The sequence below is a fragment of the Megascapheus bottae genome, chromosome 17 (genome assembly GCF_031878675.1).
Source record: "Megascapheus bottae isolate mThoBot1 chromosome 17, mThoBot2.hap1, whole genome shotgun sequence".
Classification (NCBI taxonomy): domain Eukaryota; kingdom Metazoa; phylum Chordata; class Mammalia; order Rodentia; family Geomyidae; genus Megascapheus; species Megascapheus bottae.
The window spans coordinates 14,897,224-14,914,788 of record NC_143525.1 but is presented as its reverse complement, the minus strand read 5'-3'; the positions used below and the strand labels follow the sequence as shown (position 1 = coordinate 14,914,788).

The 17,565-nt window shown below is 40.5% G+C and overlaps 1 protein-coding gene across 6 annotated transcripts in view; it reads left to right on the top strand.

Annotated features, from left to right (window-relative positions):
* Helz (helicase with zinc finger) overlaps nt 1-8,123 on the top strand; it is a 129,940-nt gene extending 121,817 nt beyond the window's left edge. For all 6 annotated transcript variants that reach the window (XM_090349892.1, XM_090349896.1, XM_090349891.1 and 3 more), the window contains 2 exons: nt 20-272; nt 3,523-8,123. In XM_090349892.1, coding sequence (XP_090206018.1) covers nt 20-272; nt 3,523-3,863 — 594 coding nt within the window. In that variant the 3' untranslated portion in view covers nt 3,864-8,123. The remainder of the gene's footprint in view (nt 1-19; nt 273-3,522) is intronic.
* Nucleotides 8,124-17,565: the final 9,442 nt, after the last annotated feature.

The window sequence follows — 17,565 nt, the reverse complement described above, 5'->3', positions numbered from 1 at the left end:
TCTCTTTTTCTTTATGTAGTATGAGCCCCGAGGACCTGGTCGGCCCTTGTACCAAAGAAGAATCTCATCTAGCTCAGTGCAGCCTTGTTCTGAAGAAGCAAACACTCCTCAAGATGGCCTAACTCAGAGTAAAGATCTGCAGGACCAAGGCAACTCACCTTCTTTCAGCTTCTCATCCCCTGAGTCCTGGGCAAACACCACCTCATCTTCCTCCTACCAGAACATTCCATGCAATGGATCCAATAGGACAGCTCAGCCCAGGGAGTTGATAGGTAAGCTGAGTGGGTGAGTTGCCTGCTCATTGAGATCCTCAGCACCTAAATATTTGTATTACTTTCTTCTATTGTCATTTGCATATTCCCCCACCTCCTGTTTGTGCTAGGGATTGAACCAGGGTCCAAGAGCATGCTAGGTCAGTGGCCTACCACTGAGATACTTTCCCAGCCCATTTGCAGTATCATCTTTGAACAATATTCAGTACTCAGAGCAGTACCTGGGCCATGCACATTCATTTAAGACCATGGCAGTTAGGTATGTATGATGTGCAAGTTTAGTAGGCATATCACTGTTTGGAAATTGATCATTTGACCTGTGTCTGAGTAAAAGAAGTAATGGGACTTCAGACATTTCTAAGTAGATATCACCTTTGCATGGGAAAAGTATGTTTTCTGATTGCCCTTATTCTGGCTGCAAGTGGGAGTTGGTTAGGTAAGCATCATTTTTCAAGGGTTAATGAAGCGTGGACAGGATACTGTATAATAGCGTGGCTGTGAGAGAAACAGTGAAATCTCCCACTGGAGGCTGTAGAAATCCCTCTAGTTATCCTGTTCACACAAACTGAGAATTCTATGGCTGAAAAACAAGGGGGCGGGCACAGAAGGGACAGGGATGGATGAGGGTGGTGGGAACCTTGAACTGCTGGGACAAAGTCTACAGGCTTTCTCTTGGGCCTGAAACATAAATGTGCATTGTCTTTTGGGTTGGTGTCCCCTCTTTTTACTGTACCGAATATAAAGAATTGTCTTCTAAGTGTCCCTAATATCCTCAGTGTAGGCTGTAGTGGATCTTTGTGAAAGAGGCTGAGATCTTCCAGTGGGGCATTTCCCCCATACCATCAGCCTTTGTGTTTAAAATTAACTTCGTTCATCTTTTTAATGTGAATCCATTGTTTCTGCAGCTGACCCATTTTTGAGTATATGCCATCCAAAAGCATATTTTTAGAACAGTAGTGCATGGTAGAGAAGAAGAAAAGAAACCATTTTGCTTGTTTTCTGACAAGAGACACAATTTTAACTTTAATTCATTTTAATCTTTAAGCATTCATCAATAACTACTTTAGGCTGTTGTATTTTGCCTGGGGTTGCTTTGTTGTTGTTAAGGTCTAATATGAATTTATTCATGTTACTATATTTGAATTTCCTGAGAAATATCTAAATTGCATATCAGTGATGCTAGATAATTTTGCTTAAAGTTTTATCTTTAAAAACATGGTTTTCCTACTTAAGTTTTAGGATAACATGTGGTTAAAATCAGTTTAAAAACCTGGCCTGGGCTAAGGCAGAAAGTTCCAAAATGCCTAAAGCATATATCATTTGTGGTTTCCTCTCCACACAGCTTAATTACTTTCTTCATTAGTGGGAGATGAGTTGTATTTTTTAGTTGCAAGTAACACTTGAACATTAAACAGTTAATTCAAATCACTAATGTTTTGAAGCATAACTTCTTTTTTTTATCAGTTTTTGTTGTTATTTGTTTTTTGTTTGGCCAGTCCTAAGGCGTGAACTCAGGTTCTGGGCACTGTCCTTGAGCACTTTTGCTCTAGGCTAGCTCTCTACCACTTGAACCACAGTACCATTTCTGGCTTTTTATGTTTATGTGGTACCAAGAAATTGAACTCAGGGTTTCTTGCATGCTAGGCAAGTGCTCTATCACTAGGCCACACTCTTGGCCCTTGTTTCAGATGTTTTGAGATTTATTTTTTGAGTGTGAAGGAAGCTGTTCGTATTATAATGGCTTAAAATTTAAAAAGAGATCCGTGACATAGTTGTCATAGAAAATCTTAAAGCTTAAGAGCTTTTATAGTTTTAAATTTGAATTTTCATAGTTTTAAATAGTACTGTAATGTTTTGTATTGAATAATTGAAGACCAAATATATTTTCATTCTGAACTATTTCTGGTATTAAAATGTTTTTTTTTTTTAACTTGGTTATATTGAATAGTACCAGTATAATTTAGAAAAAGTGGTCCATTGGTGTTTGGGTTTAAAAAAAGAAATACTTAGGTTTTTATTAGGATTTTTTTCTTGATGTGGTTAGTTTATTTTGAATCTTTCTATGTTATCTGGACTGGCTCAGAATCCTTGGGCTCAAGTCATCTGCCTGTACCGCTGGGGCTACAGATTTCCTCCTCCCTCTTCTCCTCCCTTTCCCCAGGGTCTATTTCTTATTTTAATTTAACTTCAAAGATAACTTTTTTGAAAAAGCAGCACGATCTGGTTTTCCTCTATTTGGCGATTATCTTAAGCTATATTTGATTTCAAGAAACATAAGCCAGCTCAACCTAGCTCAATGTAGAGAGTCTTGTGCTGGCCATTGGAGATAGGAAGCTCAGGTGGACTCCATGTGAGGAAGTGTGTGATTTGGGGATCACATAGTCCATGTAAAGTATACAGCACAAGCTCCTGGCCCCTATGGCTGGTTTTTCTGCATGGTCTCCTCCCCTCCCTTTCCTTACTCCATGTTTATTCAAAATATTACAGTAACTAAGTGTTGAAAAGATGACTGAGTTCAAAACCAGCCTGGGCTACAAAATGTGGCTCTGTCTCAAAGAAACAAAAGAAAATGATTGCAAGAAAATATTGCAAGAAAGGATAGAACTTTTAACAAAGGAAATCTATGGCCCAGGAGCTGTAAATATAGCTATTGCTCCTCTTCCTCCTCCTCCTCCTCCTCCTCTTCCTCTTCCCCCCCCCCCTTTTTTCTCTGTTTACAGGTCCTGGGTCTTGAACTCAAGGGCCTGGCCTCTGTCCTCAAAGTTCTTTTTGCTCAAGGCTAGAGCTCTACCACTTGAACCACAGTTCTACTTTGGTTTTCTCTGAGTAATTAGTAATATATTTGAGATGAGAATCTCACAGACTTTCCTGTCTAGGCTGACTTCAAATTGCTATCCTCAGGTCTCAGCCTCCTGAGTGAGTACCTAGGATTGAAGGCATGTTGCCTAACACTTCATTTTTGTTGTAGATAATGCACATTTCTGTTACAGTCTATACATAAGTGCACAGTTGTACAAATTATTTTTTTATCTCACAACAGGCATTCACATTTGACCTTTAGCTGTTTGTGTATGTATAGTGTAGAGGGGTTTGGTTAGATGCATAGTGATTTATATGTTTTGCCTGTTTTTGTGATCTCCACTATCCCTGGGGTCCTGGGGATAGATCTGTGGCGCATCAAGCCCAGGAGATTTCCTCAGTACTGCTGGACTGACTCCCCTCAACCCCTGTTACTTTTCTCTGCTCCTAGCCCCACCCAAGAATGTCAAAGCCTCTGAAGAAGAGATCAAGTCTGAGAATGCAGAGGTGTCGGGCACTTTCAACTACAGTGTGCTTCAGCATCTCGGCCAGTTCCCACCGCTCATGCCCAACAAGCAGATTGCAGAGACAGCCAGCAGCAGCAGCAGCCAACAGAGCTCCACTGTGGCCAGCAAGCCGGCCATGTCCTATGCCAGCGCACTGCGGGCCCCACCCAAGCCCAGGCCCCCTCCTGAGCAGGCCAAGAAGAGCAGTGACCCCCTGTCTCTGTTCCAAGAACTCAGCCTGGGCAGCTCCTCAGGCAGCAATGGCTTTTACTCCTATTTTAAATAATCACTTTTTTTCCTCAAGGGAGAATGTTTTAATTTCTGTTTTTATCAGTAGAATTAAGGTAGTTGGACTTCATGTATAGATGCACAATACCTTTGTTTTAATATTAAATATGTTCTCACTTAATTGCTTTGCTGCTAGACTTGCAACTAATTTTTTAAAATATATTTCATTATTTTGCATTTTTGATGTGAGTCAGAATTTTGACAGCTTTTATGTAGAATAAAAATATTTTTAAATTTGTGTATTGTTACATATGTTTGCATCAAGCTAGCAGCTAAGAGGTTAATTGTGCAACTATAAAAAAAAGAAAAAAATGTTTGTCTAAAATGTATTTAAAAAGAAAAAAAATTGTAAGTAGCATTTACATTTATTCAATAATATTACCATATGCTGGATTTCTGTACCAGAAATGGCCAGTTGATGTACAAATGTATGTTATTTTTGCTTAAATTCATTTAAAATTTTTTTCAATAAAAGAAGGGGCAGCATCTTCTAAATACTTTTTAAGTTTATCAGCTTTTTTTTTTTTTTTTTTTTTTTTGTGACAGGATGCTGCCATCCAAGACTTTCAGAGTTTTGGATGACGTGTGCTGTGCTGATGTATAATCTCCATCCACCATAGGATAGAGTTCACACATCTTTGCTGGTGTTTCTGTGTGAAAGAACCAGCATACTTAGATTTTGTTTTGTTTTGTTTTGTTTTGTTTGAGTTAGGTTGGACAAGCTACCCTTTGAGCTTGTTTTTAATGTTAATTTGATAGTGTGTGTGTGTGGTTTTTTTTAAACAAATCATGAAGCTGAAAAATTTTTAGGATTGTTGGTGCTTAGTAGACTTGATAACTATTTTAAAATTGCGTGAATTTAGTAAAATCCTTTTTTCTTCACTATGCATGTATAACTGTTTGTAAGCTGGCTTCCCCCTTCAGTGGTATACAGAATTGTGCCGCTTTTGAGGTTTGGTTATTTTTCTCTCCAGTAAAAATATTGGTACCTTATTTGATGTTTACATTAAAATGTGACATTATCTATGGCAATTCAACTATTTTGCTAGTTGTTTTGTTTGAGGAACATCTCTAAGGAAAAATACAATATTTGTCAAAAATTGATCAAATTTAATCAGAATCTGGGTGAGAAAACTACCTTGGTTTTCATGTCTTTTGGTTCTTTTAAATTACTCCTTTTGTTGTACAAAAATAAGAAATTTAAATAGCTATCTTAAATATTCTATGGTCTGATGGTTGTGAATGAACTTTGGTAAAATCCAAAGGAAAATGTTTACCCTTTTAGAACTTGTGGTCTTTATAGCACATTTGAAGCAATGCATGTCCTTACCTTTTCCCAACTTCAGATAGGTTTCTGGAGTACCATAAATCACTTCCTTTAAAAAAATAAATTAGGGTCGCATGACCCTTTCCATTGAGCCCAGTCTTCCTAAGGATCTAGGCAGATATAGTTTGTGGGAAAAGACTACTTTTAACAGGCCATCCTGTGTTCTTAGTAGGTTTAAAGCCGGGTTGAAAGTGGCATCTTCCACCTAACATCTCTTCTCTACCTGGGTTAGCTTGTGTTGGCCAGCCTCAGCCTCCTGTAATGCTCAGACCATTTGGGGTAAACCAAGTCCCTTTGGTTAAAGGCTAGCAAGTCTGGGACAGATGAAGCATGCTTCTCTCTTGTGTTCTACCTTCCTGCTCAGAATGCAGTTCATTTGCACACGGCTTCCTATTACAAGCCTCTTGAGGCTGTGGATGTGTTAATGGTTAGAATAAATCATTGTGGGGGAAAGCCATGCCAGGAAGTGGCAGCACCAGGCTTTCTTTGGATATCAGAATACCACATTTAGCTGTATGTCAGATTTTGCTCAGCATACTTTAGTAAGAAGGGAAAAAAATGCCACATGGCTGTGTTTGTCCAGTTCCATGCCAAAATTCCAGACATAGCCCAAATGAAAAATAGGTCTCCTCATTATGAGGATATCTATGAAAAATAATTTTCTTATCAGTGGATTGATTCCCCACACACATGTAAAGACTGCAGGTTTACCACAGCAGCTAGATGACAGGGCTTTTGGTTCACCTCTTGAGCTTATTGCTATTTTGTTTTCCCTACTTGAACCTTTAACAAGCATCTGTTTTTAAGTTATTTATATTTATATTTGTTAAAGAAGTGACATGGACACTCTACCACTTTACATAAATACATGGGTGATAGAAGCCTTGGATAAAGAAACTTAAGTTGCTCTGATATTCTGTAAGCAATTATTTCTCTAAAGTAAATAGTAGTAGCTACTTGTTATATCCCCCTATTTCTCATTTTTTTGGCTAGTTATGGATTTGAATGTTATTTCTGTCTTTTTACATTCTTCGTTGGATGTTTATTTTGATCTTTGACACACTTTCTCAGTTTCAGCATTGCTTAATGCCATCTTCTCATCCCAGCTCTTCAGAATCTTTTATCTAGTAGTAGTTTTGAGCCAGCCTCACTGAAGAATCATTGCAAGTCTCCACTGATGTGAGGCGTGGCTTCAGAGTGCCCTTGATAATGTACTTTGCTGTTGTGCTATTAGCAGATGACCACAAGCCAGTTGGAGAAAAGAAGTATGTTTTATAATTTCATGCACTCGGCATTGCCTTAGAACTTAGAGTGAGCATGCTCACGCAGATGTATATTTGAAGAAAATGATGGTAGCTCTGAGATAATACCAATTATTACCAACTTCCTTTTCCTCCAGAGCAGATTGTTTCTAAATAAGATTAATTGTTCTTATGATTTCTTCCTACTTCTTTGTTCATTTATTGTTTCTTGATGGAGTTTCCTTGCTCTTGCCAGTACTATTTTTTTGTTCATTTCATTTTTTGAATTTCAATGCAACTTGAGATTTTGTTTTTCTTTTTCTCTTGAAGAAATGCCTTTGGGTGATAGTTGTATTCATGCTAAGTTGGAGTTTTTCTTTTTTCTTTTTTTTTTCCTTTCCTGATCTAAAAATGCATTTTTCTTAAGACTTGAACTTCTTTCACTTAACATGATGTTTTCTGGTGTGTTTTTTGAGTTTGGGTTGCCATCTTGACAAATATTTTACCAAATTGTGACCACAACATTTAAACTAACATAACCTTTGTTTTCATTTCTTCATATAGATCATGTTGTATGTGTAAAATATCAAACTACTTTTTTTTTAAACCACAGATTCTAGAGTTAGTTCAGGTTTAGTAAACATCAGCTGGTCTTTTCAGTTTGAAGAATTGCAGAATAAATAAAATAAGCAGACTTCTCTGTGAGTAAGCATTACATAATTAAAGATAGCAATTTTTAAGATCTATTTGTGAAAATAGTTTCCTTGTTTCTGAAGCCATTAAAGTTGCTGAGAAAGCAAACTGACTTTTCTAACATTGAAATAATATATAGTACTATGCTGCTCCAGGAGAGTTGATTTTATATGTTTAATATTTTTCATCTCAAGAGTAAAGCTATAAATGTATCGAGCTACTTTGGACAGGGTGTGAAAAGTAATTTCAAGATAAATTTGAGTATTTCTAAGATTTATTTAGAAAATTTGAGTTTCCTGGAATAGTTATTTTTTACACCCATGATAACATTGTTTCATAGTGGAGTTATTTTTAAAAAAGGAAATCCCATTTAAAAATCAACGAACATTCAAGGTTAAAAAATGTCAGTGTATTATTGAAAGACACAAATGATGGCTTTAAAATATTATTGAGGCTAGCATCCTGGTTTTTCCTTTCTGGGTCTTCAGAGGCAGCGGCTTGCCCTTTCTGATTATCCACGGGTGATTTCTTCTGATTATCCCCCTGTAATAGTAAAACAAAAAATTGGCCTGAATCTTGAGGTAGATCTTCATGGATCTGATTTGTCTCTCCCTGTTTGTCATCTGATCTCCATTTAAGCCACCAAGAAATGAGCAAGAGTGGATACAGTTCTAACTGCGATGTCTTGTTCAAAACATCCCTTAATAGTGGCTATCACACATCATAAAGGAATTGTCTTGAAAGAGTAAGTGACATGTTCATTTTTCAAGGCTTCTCACATTTCTGCCTACTTGAGGTCGGGCATTTCTTTGCTGAGACTTTTTGTAAAGCTGCTAAGTTCACGCTTAAACCATATTCAAACCTGTTTAATTCGCAATCTTAAGGCCCTTGTTAAAAGAAGTAAATCTCAGTAATATTCAGTATTCTTACAAAACACATTCAGAAAGTGGCATGATGTTACTTTAAACTAGAATATCAGGTTAAATAAACATTAAAAAATGTATAATGTAGCGTTTGGAAACTTGAACCTATTAAAAAAAACAAACCTACTTTGAAGTAAACTTCCAGAAACAGTTGTCAAGAGTCTCCTAGGAGCTAGTTCCTAGTTCCTGATCTAGTCATAGAAATGTGGAGAATCTCGATGTAGAAATGTGAACTGTGCTTAGGTACCAGACCCAGTGATACAATGGGAGTCTGAAACTTGTAAACTAGAGAGCTAAGAAAGCCCAGAGATGTTCATAATATTCATATACTTAGAGTGTCAGCAATCAGAGTATTCGACCAGACTTTAGTTGCAGTTTGTTCAACAAGAGATTTTATTTTGATACAAATATTAAGTATAAAGCATAGTAAGTTTTATATAATTCTATGAGTTCATTAAACAATCTTAACAAAAATTTTCACTATGTTCTTGGGGAGTCTTTTTAAACTATTTCTACCTCAGAGATGAGGTTTCTTCTGTATTTTATTTTGCATACTAGCATGTGATTGCCTGCCTTAGAATGTGTATAGAAGGAGAAATGAATATTACCTTTTAAGCAATTGTTTTTTTTTTATGGAATAATTGTTTTTCATCCAACACTTTGTAAAAAATGTTGACAAGGAAAGGGGTGGCCAATTACATAGTTTTCAACAGAGAGTAGCATCTGATTTAAATCTATCCAGTTAAAAGATTTTTTAAATTGTGAGAGGGATTTAAAAAAAAAAGGTTCTCAAACAAACTTGAGTCAGCTTGGACTTAGCTGGCTGTTACAGACTGCTGGATCCATCCGAGTTCCTGGTTCTTGGCTAGAGACTTGGTTCTCTGGCTGGGGCTGCGTGGTCCAGAACCCATACTTGGAGGATCATTGGTCTAGAGAAAGTTGAAGGTCTTTTCCATGATGCATTATTATTTGGTGTAAACAACTGATCTCTTGGATCATTTTTAATCGTTCAGATACCATGAATGACGTTCATGGAGAATATGCTTTTACTTTTGGCTTGGCTGCCACTCCCCTTTCCGTTAACAGGGTCTATGCTGTTCTTCCTCAGTAGAGAGAAAAAGCCCTTTCAGTTCTAGGGTGCATTTGTTAGGTTTTGTGTCCACAGCTGCCCAGCTTTGGTGTGGAGCTGTGTGTTCGTTGCTACTTAGCTAACCCTGTGTGTAGAGATGAGAATTGTGGAAAGAAGCCATCCAAATGTCACGAGAATGCACTGTGCATTTGTCGAGGCACTTTTACAGGAGTCCCTGTCCTACTGTGACAGTGACATGGAGCTTCAAAAAGTCTATACTCCCCAAATAATGTATTCTGTCATTTTTAATGGGGATAGAGTTTTGTTGTTTTTTTTTTTATGGGTTTTTTTTTGTTTGTTTGTTTTTGGTGGGAGGGGTAAGGGCACAGGATTTGCTTTTCAAATTATGTGTTTCTCAGGTTAACACAGTTATTTTGATTCTCTGCCATGCCTGCAGGTGTTAGGGACAGCCTGAGGTGTTGGTGGTGGCAGAAAGTAGTTGTGATTATTATGTTTGGGAAACAGTCTAGGGCGATCTACCACCTATACAGCATGACACGTATGCACAAGTTGTTTTGGAGCGTGAAATTGTCTCCAACATACTAAATCTGATAATGTCTTTGGCTATTTTTACATTTGTGTATTGTTATTTCAAATATTCACCCTGGACTGCATGGTGGGGTGGGGGTGGGGGGAATTGGGCTCAGATTCTGGTTTTTTTAGTTTGACTTTGAATTTACTGAGATACTAGCAAGGGAATGATTTTAAGTGTAATGTAGAAAGATTTAGGCATAGAAATAAACACAGGCCATCAAATGGTGCATGGCTTTGGAATCCTCAAAACCCAGTCCTTCCTGCTCCTGGCCTGATGCTCTTTGGTGAGGGCTGCTTATGTGTTTGGCACAGGTTTCTTTCTGCTGTCCCCATGTAGGGGGAGCTTTGCCCTTGTGTGATACCTGTATGCAAAGACTTCCTTCTAGCTCTGGGCAGGTCAGGGGGCTCTTCTGTGCAGATTAAGGTTCCAGAGTGTCAGTGACACCAGAGAATGTTCTCCACACCCCTTCCATTTCAGAGGAAGGGTCCCAGATATTCACATATCTCCTAAAAACCCATGTATATGGCGTGTACATCACGTACTGTATCTGATTTCTGTGCCAGTCGTCTGACCTGGTCCTTTAAAACTCATGAAGGTACTGGTTATAGGTAGTTAGTTGTATCCTAGTTAAGTACAGTGATTAAAACACATCTCTAAATTATAAAGATAATGGCTTTGCATTATTATTAAAGGATCCTGTTATTCATGACACAGGATTTTTTTAATGCTTCAAAACTATAATTCTTAACTAAATATGATCAGCTAGCTTTTTTCAGCATCAGTTGTGTAGCACATTCATACTGGGTCTTATTTTGGAAAGCCTGCCTTGGGGAAGGCTGTATAAAACTGAACTGTAAGTTCCTATCTCTTCCTGATACCAGCTGTACAGCCACCTAGTTAAACAAACTTATGGCAAAAGGATAGCAATTATTATATTTTTCTTTGCAGTAAATGATACCTCATTAGAGAGGCTCTAATACCTAAAGAGTTTATTCTTAAAAGTAAAAATGACTGTACCATAAAATAACCCCAAAGCCACTCTCTAGAGTTTTTGTTTTTCTTCTTTCTTTGTCTTCATCTTATTCTAACTTAGTTTTGGCTATTTCTTTAGCTACTTTGGTTCAAGTTTTCAACCTGGGGGTCTACAGTTCCTGCCGTGTGATCCTTGTCTCAGTGAAGTTCTTTTGTTTTCAAAGTTTCATGGTAACACAAAATGTATTTTACTGCTACAACTAAAATGTATTTATAATAAAATGCCTTTTTAATAATTTGGAGATTGTTTTATTGTTTATGTACTAGAACTTTCTATTTCCTTCTAATTCTCAGTTCAAGGGGCCTAGAGGGTTAAGCTGACTTATGTCCCCATTTCAAATTGTAGTTCAACAGGGGTCTGATTTTACTTTTTTAAGTGTCATGAATTACCTATAACAACTCAGTTGGCAGAATATTCTGGGTATGAATAGACCAGAATTTGAGGGTATAAACCTAGTTTGCCTCACTACTTTGTGTAGGAAACAATAGATGTATGACCATACAGCTGGCAAAACAATTCTTTGCTGACTATTCAGTGAAGGGTGGTGTTTTGCTGGAGGTGGGGGCATCTGAGAAGCATTTCCAGATCACCAAATGCTCATATTCCCCACCTTTATCCTTAATGTCCCATTAATATGGCACCAGAAATCTAGGTAAAATACACAGTGCTAAGGTTAGATGGGTAGTCAGCCTTCAACCTTATAATTCATTGTAGTGAATTTGTTTTTAAGCTAGGCATTTTGCTTTCTTTCAGTTGATTTGAGAGGATAAGAAACACATTTTTAGATTTTAGAAAAAAAGTTTTGTTTTTTACATAGAAACGCAATGGAGTTGGGACCTCTGTGTTTTGCCAATGTGAGGTATTCCCCAAAGCTATATGGGCAGTAGGGAAATGCAAGTCAATATTCATTTTTCTGCCATCTTAGAGTTCTCGGGTTATTTTTCTCAGTATGATATTGGTATGAAAGTTAACATGTAAGTTATTGTTATTGTTAAAAGCTAATCTCTGGCTGGGCACTTTTTTTTTTTTTTTTTTTTTTTTTGCCAGTCCTAGGCTTGAGCTCAAGGCTAGAGCTCTACCACTGGAGCCTTAGCACCACTTCTGGCTTTTTTCTATGTATGTGGTACCAAGGAATCAAACCCGGGCCTTTGTGCATGCTAGGCAAGCACTCCACCACTAGGCCAAACTCGCGGCCTGGCTGGGCATTTTTGCCTTTTAATCAACAACTGTAATCCTAGCTACTCAGGATGCTGAAATCTGAAAATCCCAACTTGAAGCCAGTCCAGACATATCTGTTAGATGCTTATCTCAGTTAACAAGCAGAAAACTGGAAGTGGCACCATGACTCAAGTGCGGTGGCTCATGCCTGTAATCCTAGCTACTCAGGAGACTGAGATCTGAGGATCTTGGTTCAAAGCCAGGCTAAGCACTAATCTCCAATTAATCATTAGAAAACTGGAAGTGGGGGCTGTGGCTCAAGGGGTAGGGTGGTAGCCTTGAGCTGAAGAGCTCAGGGACAGCGCCCAGGCCCAGAGTTCAAGCCCCATGACCAACAAAAAACAAAAGGAAGGGGGGATATAGAGTGCCAGCCTTGAATGGAAAAGCAAGGGGCCTGCGTTCAAACTTCAATACTAGCACACAGGAAGGGGGGCATATAGAGTGCCAGCCTTGAGTGAAAAAGCAAGGGGCCTGAGTTCAAACTTCAATATTAGCACACACACAATCACACACACTAATTGACACCAAAACTTCAGAGTGGTAAATTCTGCAGACCACACATGCAGTTTACATAATTTTTGACTAATCAACATTAAAGCAGCCAAGGAGCCCTGAATCTGAAATGGACGTCACTGCTGTCCCCTCCTGAAAATCTTCCTCTTCACCGTAGGAAGACCTAACTTCATATTGCCTTGCCTCTTCTGATGGGCCTTGAGCCTGCACCCAGTCACCTCAGTGGAAATGATCTGACTGTGCCACTTCCGAGAGTCATCCACGCTTCTGCACCACACCTTACATTTCTTAGCTGGACAGTCATGGTATCCCATACTCACTCCCAGGCCCTGCACATGCCAGACTACAGTGACCTGTTCACTACTCCTACCTGAATAAGCCCTGCCTTTGTTGACACCCACCTCCAATTTGGAAAACGCTCTTTGGTACTGTTCTCCCAATCTTTAAAGGTTTTCACGGGGGAAGTTCTGTTCAATAATCAAGACTAGGTAAGTTGCATCTCTGTTACACCCTCAAGTTGGAATGAACCTTCTGTGCCTACACTTAGACTTTGCTATAGTCTTCTGTGATAAATACACTAAAGGGTTTGTGATTACCTAGGTGGCATAGACCTTGTCCTGACAAACCCTACAATGTACTCAGAGAACAGGCTTTCCAGGAACATTTATTGAACTGGATCTCAAAGTATAATAAGAAGTATGCAAAGACACTCTTCACTCTGTGGGCATCTTTTGCTGGCACTGTGTGGCAGATGACAACACTTGGCAGAAAAAGAGTCCTGTGGTAAAGGAGGAGTTGGCTATTCGGTCAGTAACAAAGCAATAGCATTCCCAAGTATTTTGCCCCTTGCTAGATGTCAGTGTTAGAACCTCCACTCCAGAAGCTTGCCCTGTCAAGTTTTGATGGCTGCTTCCTAGTTTAGTGTCTCTTGGTCTGTAGGCATAAGTCTACCTACCATGAAGCATTCTGAAAATGTCACTGAATTCTCCTTTGTTTAAAGCTCTGGCTAATGTCAAATCCTCAGAGTGAGGTGTTTAAATTGAATAGAAACTGCAGTTTGCAAGATCTATAGTCTTAAACCATTCTTAGCTCATTAAAACACATGCTTTGCAAATTGATTTAAACCCTAGTTTCAGGAGATTGCACTGCTCATCTCTGAGAACAAAATGGAACTGATTGGTTGTGACTGGTTGATACAGAGGAGCCAGTAATGGATTCTGGGAAGTAGGTGATTTGGATAGGGTTTCTCTCTAATTGAAAATGGAAATACCAATTATCTGCTAACGGAAATATCATTTATCATTAGCTGTCAGTCCTGATGGGATGCAGACCCCCCCAGGGAAGGCATGACCACTCTGCCAAGAGATACCAAGGTCTTTGCCCGAGCAAATGCCAGGTGGGCACTGGGGCTGAGGAGCTTGGCTGAACCCTCATACATTCCACATGCATCACTTCCAGTCCTCAGCCATCTTATGCTATTTGCAGGCAGTCAGGAAGACCGGGCCTTTCTCTCCTGATGTGGCACAGGCACTGTCACTCCTGTAGGACCTGTAGAATTGCTGGGGTTCCTGAGCCCCAGACATCTCTGCTGAGGCCTCCACCTCTGAATCTGTACACAAGCTTTTGCTCCATTCATGCTTGGCCTCGCTGAAGAGCTCCCTGTGGCCTCCAGGCTCCCTCCTCTGTCCTGCTTGCCTCACATGCTTGGCTCTTCCATTTTTTTCCTTATTTCCCTTCCCACTAGATAGACAGGGTACCCTCTGTCACCTCGCTGGCTTTTGGCTATTTCTGTAGGCCTCATGGGAGCCTGTGTTTGGATGACGTGGCATCCCAGGCTATTTGCATGACTCGAGACAGTGATGGACCAGCAGTGTAAATCGGCAACTGGGAAATGTGTCTGAGCTTCTCAGTCTCTTCACTAAGGTCTTTCAGATTATGGCTTTATAGGCAAGTTCTCTGTCCTCCGTTGCTCAAAGTGGTGACTGGGATTGCTTTTTAAGGGCAGACAGTTAAATCTCCAAAATGGCGACCACCAGATCTCAGGAGGCTGAGATCTGAAGATTGAAGTTCAAAGCCAGTCTGGGCAGGAATGTTTGTGAAATTCTGATTTCCAGTTAATTACCAAGAAAGCCAAAAATGGAGGTATGGCTCCAGTGATAGAGCATAAAAGATCAGTAACAGAAACGAGGCCTTGAGTTCAAGCCCCAGGACTGGCACAGAAACAAAAAGTCAAACTCAAAATGAAAACAATGTCTATGAAGTCAGCTTCCTCCCCGCCCCTCAAATATTCTCATCAGGGGTAAAGAACAAAAAGTGCCACTCTTGGTGACAGCTGTTACCATAATGGACTTTCTGGGCTGTACGGACCAGGATCAACACCCTGTATGGGGATCAATTTATGTCCTTGGTGGCTGCAGCTGAGGGAGGCTGAGCTGAAGGCCTGGCTCACCAAATAGCTCTGTCCTCTCCTGACTCTAGACGCTGGTTTAATAGATCCGTTCCATATCATGACTTTATAAATGCCTTGTCTCCAAGTCTGATCTTTTCTAAAAGCAGGCAAGGGTATAAATTAGAAATGAACTCATTTACAAATTGTGAATAAAATAGTTGGTCAAAATAGAACAAGTCACATCGATAGGGGAAATAGTGGAATAGGATGTGATTAAATGCTTTTTTACCTCTTAGCCAAGCATGGTAGAATACACCTGTGGTCCCAGCTAGTCAGGAGGCTGAGGAAGGAGAGACATGAATTTAAAGCTAGACTTGATGACATAAGTAATATAGTGATAATCTGCTTGGCATCTCACCTCTAATTCCTATTTATGCAGGGGGCTGAAATTTGAGGGTCATAGTTTCAAGCAAGAAATTCCATGAGACTCTTAAACGCAGCAGATAAAGCTGGAAGTAGTGCTGTGTCTCAAGTGGTAGAGCTCTAGCCTTGAGCAAAAGAAGCTCAGGATCAGTGTCTAGGTTCAGAGTTCAAGCCCTAGTACTGCCCAAATGGAGTATACAGAGATCCTTGAAATTTTTCCTGTAGAAGAGGAGCTATGACCCTAGGCCTTTGGGAGGCCCTCCTAGGTGTTAGTCAGAGAGAGGGAGATATTTCTTGGGCTCTGGTTTCCTGGACAGAGACCAATTGAGGCCCACTGCACTATTATTTTGAAGTTGGCCCTTCAGACTAAGGCTTGGATGGGGCTAGACCCAACCAGCCTAAGACCGGCCCACGGCCTATTCCAGCAAATGTCTCTCGTGGTTAGGAGATCAGAAGGAAATGGATTGCTTTGTTTCTCAGTTCACCTGCGGCTCTATTGCTCTTTGATGCCTTGTCTGGGGTGGACACCAGTATGGATGTCTGTCTGGCAGCCACCCTCTTTTTATCTCCACAGTGGTTACAGCAAGCAGCAGCCTCTCACCAGGGAATGAGAATGCTAAGCTAGGCATCCATGTGGAAATATCAGAAGCCCACAGTCGGGTTTGAGACAGTAATGTCAACCTTCCAAATGGTGCTTTAGGTGATGAAGTCTTGTCTTCTTTCTTGCTCATAAACTATCTGGCTCACAGCCTTCTTTTTCATCCAGAGCAGGTTTATTCCCAGAATCCACGTCTGCCACTTAGGGCCAGTGCCCTGTTGTTGATTGCAGGGTCACAGAAGCTACTGTGACTTCCCCCACCAGGAGGAAACTCTTGGCATCACATTTTACATTATCCTGATCTCTGTGACTTTTTCTGGAAGTGGGCCAGACTTGCTGCTGGGCCTTGAACCTCAATACTGGGGGTGGCGGGGAGGTGGCTGCCACTCCTCTGCCACCTAAGCTGTCATAGAAGAATCTTCACAGGTTCCACCACAGCCATGACCCAGCTGTCTCCAGACCCATGCTCTTTCCTTCTGGATTGTTCAAGGCTGTGACACAGTAACTGGAAAAACAACTGTCTTTCACAAATGGGAACAGGGTGGTGTCTGAGGACTGTACAGTTCCTTCTGGAACAGGTGACTCTCAGAAACAGATGAAATGTATTCTGCATTATGGTATGGACATGAGCTATTGGGGCCAGGGGAATAACACTATAATTTGCAATGTTCCCTAAAAACCCTTGTGTTGGTGATTGGACCATGGTGATTCTCCTCCCTCCCTCCCTCCCTCCCTCCCTCCCTCCCTCCCTCCCTCCCTCCCTCCCTCCCTCCCTTCCTCCCTCTCTGCTTCCTTCCTTCCTTCCTTCCTTCCTTCCTTCCTTCCTTCCTTCCTTCCTTTCTTCCTTCCTTCTTTGAATACTGCAGCCTGGACTCAGGGCCTTGATTTTGTCCCTTAGCTCTTTTGCTCAATGCTGGTATTCTACCACTTGAGTCATAGCTCTCCTTCTGGCTTTTTGCTCTTTAATTGGAGTCTCACAGACCTTCCTGCCCAGGCTGGCTCTGAATGGTGATCCTCAGATCTCAGCCTCCTGGACAGCTAGGAAGATAGATGTGAGCCACTGGCACTTGGCTCCTTAAACAATTTGAAGCTGTCAAAACTACTTTTAGCTTGTAGACCTCCTCAGTGGGCCAGGACGGTTCAAATGAGGTTTGGTGTTCATAACATAAAAATCCAATCTGTCATTGCTGAAGGCTAGGTAGGTCAGGAGGGTTTGGGAAGGGAACGGTGTAAGTGCAGCACCTTGTGTGGCTCTGACCATTAAGCCTCACTTCCTAGTGTTCTTGCAGCTGGAATCCAGCCTCAGACATCAGAGCTGGGGAGGGGGTGTCTCCAGTGCTGTGAAAGTGCTGGATACTTAGCATGCCATACTCTAGAAGTAAGTCCTCCTATTTTTAACACCCTGCTTGGCCATAGGGTTTCCAGTTTCACCAGACACATCTCCCAATGCCCTCTTCAGAGTTCCCAGACATTGGCTAGGCATCCAAGTAATTGCTATGCAAGGGTACAAGAGACAAAGAAAATGGGGAGGGGGAAGTTTTCTGAGAGCTTTTATTTCAAAACACAGATTCTACTAAGTTAGAACTGCTTCTCAGGGTGTTTCGAAGCCGGTGGGGGTGTTCAGGTCACAGAGGATCGTGAACCTTGTTACCCAGAAGGAAAGAGAATGTGGATCTTG